Source organism: Pithys albifrons, chromosome 1 (genome assembly GCF_047495875.1).
Source record: "Pithys albifrons albifrons isolate INPA30051 chromosome 1, PitAlb_v1, whole genome shotgun sequence".
NCBI classification, from domain to species: domain Eukaryota; kingdom Metazoa; phylum Chordata; class Aves; order Passeriformes; family Thamnophilidae; genus Pithys; species Pithys albifrons.
In genome coordinates, this window is record NC_092458.1 from 100,816,384 (window position 1) to 100,823,032 (window position 6,649).

At 39.0% G+C, this 6,649-nt stretch overlaps 1 protein-coding gene across 1 annotated transcript in view; it reads right to left on the minus strand.

Moving 5' to 3' along the window:
• MAP3K7CL (MAP3K7 C-terminal like) overlaps positions 1-6,373 on the minus strand; it is a 30,585-nt gene extending 24,212 nt beyond the window's left edge. The window contains exon 1 of the mRNA XM_071572721.1: positions 6,289-6,373. Coding sequence (XP_071428822.1) covers positions 6,289-6,358 — 70 coding nt within the window. The 5' untranslated portion in view covers positions 6,359-6,373. The remainder of the gene's footprint in view (positions 1-6,288) is intronic.
• Between the last annotated feature and the right edge of the window lie 276 nt (positions 6,374-6,649).

Below are 6,649 nucleotides of genomic sequence, written 5' to 3' on the forward strand. Positions count from 1 at the left end.
TGCCTCAGTTTTCAACAGTAAGACAGGTTGCCCTCAGGATAACTGGCCTCCTGGCTTGCTAGACCAGGAGGAAGAGGTTAGTGACCTGCTGAGCCACTTGGATTCTCACAAGTCTGTAGGACCAGATGGGATCCATCCTAGGGTGATGAGGGAGCTGGCAAAAGAGTTCGCCATTTATCAGTCTTAGCTCATTAGGGAGGTCCAAAATGATTGGAAGTTGGCTAATGTGATGTTGATCCACAAGAAAGGCTGGAAGAAAGACCCAGGAAACTACAGGCCTGTCATCCTGACTTCAGTGCCCAGAAAGGTTATAGAACAGATCACCGTAAGTGTGATCACACAGCACCTACAGGATGGACGGGGGATCAGACGCTGCCAGCATTGGTTTAGGAGGGACAGATCCTGCCTGAGCAACCTGAACTTTTATGACCAGATGACCAACCTGGTGGATCAGGGGAAGGCTGTAGATGTAGTATCCCTGGACTTCAGCAAAGCCTTTGACACTGTACTGGCAGTCCATGGCTTGTACAGGTACACTCTGTGCTGCATTAAGAACAGGCTGGATGGCTGAGCCCATTGAGTGCTGGTGAATAGGGCTGCATCTACTTGGTGTCCCCCAGGTGTCAGTGTTGGGTCCAGTTCTGTTTAGTATCTTCACTGATGATTTGGATGAGGGGATTGAGTCCACCATCAGCAAATTTGCAGGTGACACCAAGCTGCAGAGGGAGTGTCAACCTGCTGGAAGGTAGGTGGGCTCTGCAGAGGAACGTGGACAGGCTGGAGAGGTGGTCTGAATCCAATGATGATGTTTAATATGACCAAGCGTTGGGTCCCACATTTTGGCCACAACCCTACACTGTGCTACAGGCTGGGGACAGAGTGCCTGGAGAGCAGGAAGGCAGAAAGGGACCTGAGGGTTTTGATTGACAAGAAGTTGAACATGAGCCAGCACCATGCCCAGGTGGCCAAGAAGGCCAATGGCATCCTGGCCTGTATCAGGAGTAGTGTGGCCAGCAGGAACAGGGAAGTGATTCTTCCCCTGTACTCGGCACTAGTTAGGCTGCACCTTGAGTACTGTGTCCAGTTTGGGGTCCCCCAGTTTAGAGGGGTATGGAGGTGCTGGAACATGTCCACAGAAGGGCAATGAGGCTGGTGAAGGGACTGGAGCACAAGCCCTGTGAGGAGTGGCTGAGCAAGCTGGGGTTGTTTAGCCTGGAGAAGAGAAGGCTCAGGGGAGACCTTATCACTCTGTATAACTACCTGAAAGGAGGTTGTAGCGAACTGGGGATTGGTCTCTTCTACCAGGCAGTAGGACAAGAGGGCACAGTCTCAAGTTGTGCCAGGGGAGGTTCAGGTTGGACATTAGGAAGAAATTCTTCACAGAAAGAGTGATCAGACATTGGAATGAGCTGCTCAGGGAGATGGTGGATGCACTGTTTCTGGAGGTATTTAAGAAGACACTGGATGTGGCACTTAGTGCCATGGTTTAGTTGACAAGGTGGTGTTGGGGCATAGGTTAGACTCAGTGATCTCAGAGGTCTTTTTCAACCTAGTTGATTCTGTGATTCTGTTATTACACAATGAACACTTGAAGGTTTTTTGACCCAAAGACTTGGTTCATGTGTATAAAAGAGTTTGATTTTTCTGTTTGTTTCATGGTTCTTATGTTTGCTTTGCTTGTTGCTGAAAACTGTCATTGTAACAGGGAGCATCTGAACTCCATTAAGGCTGATTGTCTTTACACAAAACTTACTACTTATATACTTATGTCCAGAGGCATTCCTCTGATATATGCTAACGTTGCACATTTGAGAATGAATCTTGCTTTCTGGAAAGCTTCTCTTATTAAATGATATTCTGGCCTCCTGGAGGTTCCAATATCCCAGACCTCTATCATGAAGACAAATGGGAGAAATCCTTCACATGTCACTGTCTAACTGACACAGTGTCTGGTATAATGAAGTGTAATATCCAAGTCTCTCCCTATATGGCTGCTCCATTTAGCTGAACCATGGGCTATAGGCAATAAATCCTTTAAGAACAACATCTGATTTACTTAGAGTATAAACTTATAAGTTGGTTTCTCCATGATACTCCTATAGATAGAAATAGAATATAAAAATTTTAATGTGTTGAAAGGACATAAAATCTGCTAAATCAGGCACTTGAAACTTAGGAAATGCCAATCACACCTCTGTTATCTTGAGTAACTGAGTTAGGATCCAGTATTTAATTATAAAATCAGGTACTATTTTTTTTTCTTCTACATGTATTCAGATTTCTTGCTCCTAAGTTAAAGAATTAAATTGGTAAAATAAGTAGGTTTTATCCTGTAAGTAGAGCAGCTCTTATACAGGAAAAGTGCTCAAACTCAACTGCAAGCACCACAACTTGCAGAGGCACAACACCGTCAAATTGTGTTGTCAGGGTCCAGTCCTGACACTCGGAGGACAGTGAGATCCAGCAGCTCTGGCCCTGTATACTGACAGAAAACTCACCAAATTCATCCTGAAAGGCTGTGTGGCTAAGTGAGTGTGACTTGGCACTGCTGTGTGAAGCTTCAGGGCTTCTATTCACAGCCCTGCCTGACACGACCTTATACAACCTCACAGTTACCTCACCTATAAAATAGTGGGGAATGGTCACTGCCTCTCTTAGGAACAGGATGTGAAGACTTGCTCAACAGTAAAGAGTTATGGACCTCCCAAAAATAGAAACAGTCTATAACAAAGGAGATAACAGCAAAATCCCCCTACTTCATAAACCTTCACTGAAGTATAAGCATCCTCAGATGAATATCCTTTTGAGAGTATCTCACATGAGTTCCCATCTAATTCCCCAAAGACCAAGCCACTTCCTTGTAGGTTGGGTGTAGTTTTAGGAAACTAGTTTTGTAAATTTTAGCCATATATTTTAGCAACTCTTGCTGGTTTTCAGTAAATGTGCTGGAAAGCCTCTGTTGCCATTACGAACAAAATAAGGACAGAGTAGGGATTTGAAGGTTGATTTTGAAGAAGGAACCATTGCAAAACAGCCTTGTATGATCAACTGAAAAAGCAAAAAGCTTTTTGAGGTCACTAGGATAATGAGCACAAAGAGGAGTAAAATAAGCAATTTTGCTATGCTTGCAAAAATATTACACTGTTTCACTTCTGTAAGGTTCATTGAAAGATTTATTTTTTTTCCCTTTCTTGTCAATGATTTTTCTGGAATATGCTATCAGAGGTAGAAGAATTTCAAATAAAAGAACTCACTAATAATTTCAAAACCAGTCATTTATCACCACATATCACAAAGCAGAAATTTGCAGTTAGACTTAAGATTTTATTCTAGGAAGCAAGTTGAAGAGATGTTTACCTATAAACCTTTCCTTTGAAGTATTGAACAAAACAAATCCACTTGTCTAAATAGTATAAAGTTCCTCTTATAATCATTGTATCTTAATATATTTGTAAGTGAGAGTGATAAAAATGAGGACAAATTAAATTTCACAGGTTAAATGAAGTTGATATTGATAAACCACAATGAATTTTCAACTTTGAAACACTTATTTAAATTGTGGAACACCATATTAATTTCAAATTGCATTGGTTTCCAAGTGATGTAAGACAGGCTGGAATAATATGTTTCCAATTCATTAATTTAGAATGGTACCTTAAGTCAAAACTGGTGCAATACAGTGAGTAATGTATCTTAAGTGAATTTGAGTGAAAGAGCCAAATATAAAGCCCTATATATACAGGAATAAGAGATACACAACAAAACTATCTTATGTAGCACCTGCTGATGAGCTGCTCCTGAGACTTTTAAGGAAGTGGTTACCCTACTTTCACATTAAAAATACCACACAAAGCTAGCCAAGATTTCAGTCATCAGACATTGACTGACAAATAATATAACATGATTAAAATTATATCTTGTACACTTAGGATAAGCCAGCTCCAATCTTGTAGGTCCGTTAACACAGAGTAATTTCTTATGAGTTGAGAGCAGTTTCTCCTTTCACTGCTTCTCACACCCAGTACTTGGTTACAATCCTAGCCAGTGAGATAATTGCCACCCAGAAGAAACATTCCATTTCCCCTTTTTATATCCAGTTATGCTAGCAGTTCCTCCTAGTAAGCAGTTGTACAGCCCTGGAAGGAGAATGCAGCCTTTTTTTGGTGAAATATGTCACTGTGCCTTTCAAATAAGGTAGTATTTAAAGAAAAGCTTAAGTCAGACAGATTTCCTCATTACTTAGCCCTGGTGAAGAACTTACAGCAGTTCATGAGCCTCGGCTGATGCTTTACTACCTCACTTACAGCAGATTAACTCGTGTTTGAACTGAAAACAACTACACTTGTCAAGGAGGAAAAAATGTTTAAAGAAATATAAAACAGTAAGAAAAAAAACCCTGCTTACTATGGAATTCCTAAAAGTCTATCTGTTGAAGGCTTTTGCAATTCATCTTAAAAAAAACCGTTTTAAATACTTGTTTTTACTCCATTCAACTATAGTTTGCTAGAAACTTCCATACCTTTTAAACATTAAATTCCTTTGTCTTTTAAAATTATATCAAACATAATAACTCTTGAAACTTGTGACATGGTAAAACATTATGTTGATTTAGGCCTTCTGGTAGCCCTCAAAGGCATGTGATGCATTCACTCCACTGGTTGCTATATTTTTACAAATACTCATGGAGATTCTGGATTAAATACTGCAGGAACACTTGCATATATACAATAAAGGATTCAAAATTATGAAACAGTTTAACAATACGTAGCAGAAAACATTACCTTTCTCTAACTGGGTTTATTTTTCTAAACATTAGGAGAGAGGCTGGAGTTACTAGCAGGATAAAAAACTAAAAAATAAAACATGATGTAATGTTAAGGAAGTTAGGCTTCCTGCCGTTCATATCCCCTTTTTCCAAACTATTCACAATCTTGTAATTTCCTATTATCGCTTGTCACAAACCAGTCTGCTTCCTTTGATTTTCCCATAATTTCAGCTTTCCCTGACTTGTTTTCAGTGTCTTACATAAGTATTCTTTTTCCATAAGATACATCTCTCTTCAAGACTTATCTTTGCCAAAATTCCTGTAAGAGATTTACCATGTGACTGTATCTTGAGAGATGAGAATGATTCCTTACAGCTTTCTGTAATAAAAATGTAATTGCCAGATTAATTTATAAAAAGCATACATATATAATCACACATAATTCTTTATATTCCATGTCCCAATCTTTCTGTGTCACTCATCTTTATGAACTGAAAGTTGAGTTCAATAACATATGAAGATGTTTGGTTTTTAATTCCCTTGCGTAGGAAAAGAGATTGCATTTCAGTATTGTAGCTGAAAATAAATATTACAGAAAAAATTAGCTAGGAAATACAATACATATTCTAAAATATTTTTTTAAATGAGAAAAGTGTATTCAAGCTGAGATCCTGTTCACATAAAGCTCAGGAAGCAACCTCACATTATCCTACAATGCATACAGTCCCATAAAACACGCAACAGCAGGGGACTTCAGTTACCCTTATCAGAGATCCTTATGCTTCATGCCATAAACACATTTCAGCCCTGAGTCCAGGCACTCACCTTTAGCAAAAGCAACAGCCAACTTTTTGGGGGTTCTTTTCAACTTCCTTTTTGCTTTACTTCATTCTGACTTTCATTATTTGGCAACAGCTCTCTGGTCCTTAATAATATGAAAGGTACAAACTAAAAATATTCATCTATTCCAAAGGCCAAAGGGTTCATGTATTTACAGGGTATGTCTGGGGAAATTAATGCTCCATCAGCACTAGCTGATAGGATAAACATCAATGAAATTTCTGCTGCTTTCTCAGAGATGCCATGTGGGTCATGCGTTTCCTGAAACCTTTCACCAAGCTGGGCATGTGTGGCATTTTTCAAACTTCCTGCTAAAAAAAAGTCCCTTCTGCTCTAGGCTTATCCAAATTTGCCCTTTTATTTTTCTTGTTTTACCATTCCATAAAATCAGATATACTGCACATGCAGGTAAATTTGATAATTAATTAAAGTCCTAAGTTCATTTCACAAACCAATGAAAGAAAGCTAAGTTATAAACTGTCAATCTAGTGGATTTAGCCTAATGATATTGCTAATGTAAACATTAAAAGTTATCAGACAAGAAAACTGATCACAGTACCACTCAGGGAAAAAAAATCCACTCATTATACTGGACTATGACTGATATTGTAAACACTAGAAAGTACATGTAAAATTTAAAAGCAATTATTTCATTGTGGTTTACTCCATAAATTAAACTGTACCTGGGGAGTCATTCAGACTGAAGGCAATTCGTACTGGCTTATCAGCAGGTACCCTGGCGGTGGTGATCATGTGGGCACTTGAGTCAATGCTTTTACTTGTTTGTTCCAGCTGCAATAATACAAACAATATATTTATTATAGAGCATGTGATATCATTGAGTGAGTTTCAATGCTTTTATGCACTCACAGTTCCCTTTTCCATTCCATGTTTAGAATCAAAGTCAAGGGAGCACCATTTCACTTTTCCATTTAAAAAGGATTTAAAAGAAATTCAGTGCAGAGACTGTCTTTATTTTTGCTATTTATAGATTAGAAAGAATGATGGCAAAGGAAGCTACTGCACTCCTCACCTGCTTGCTCC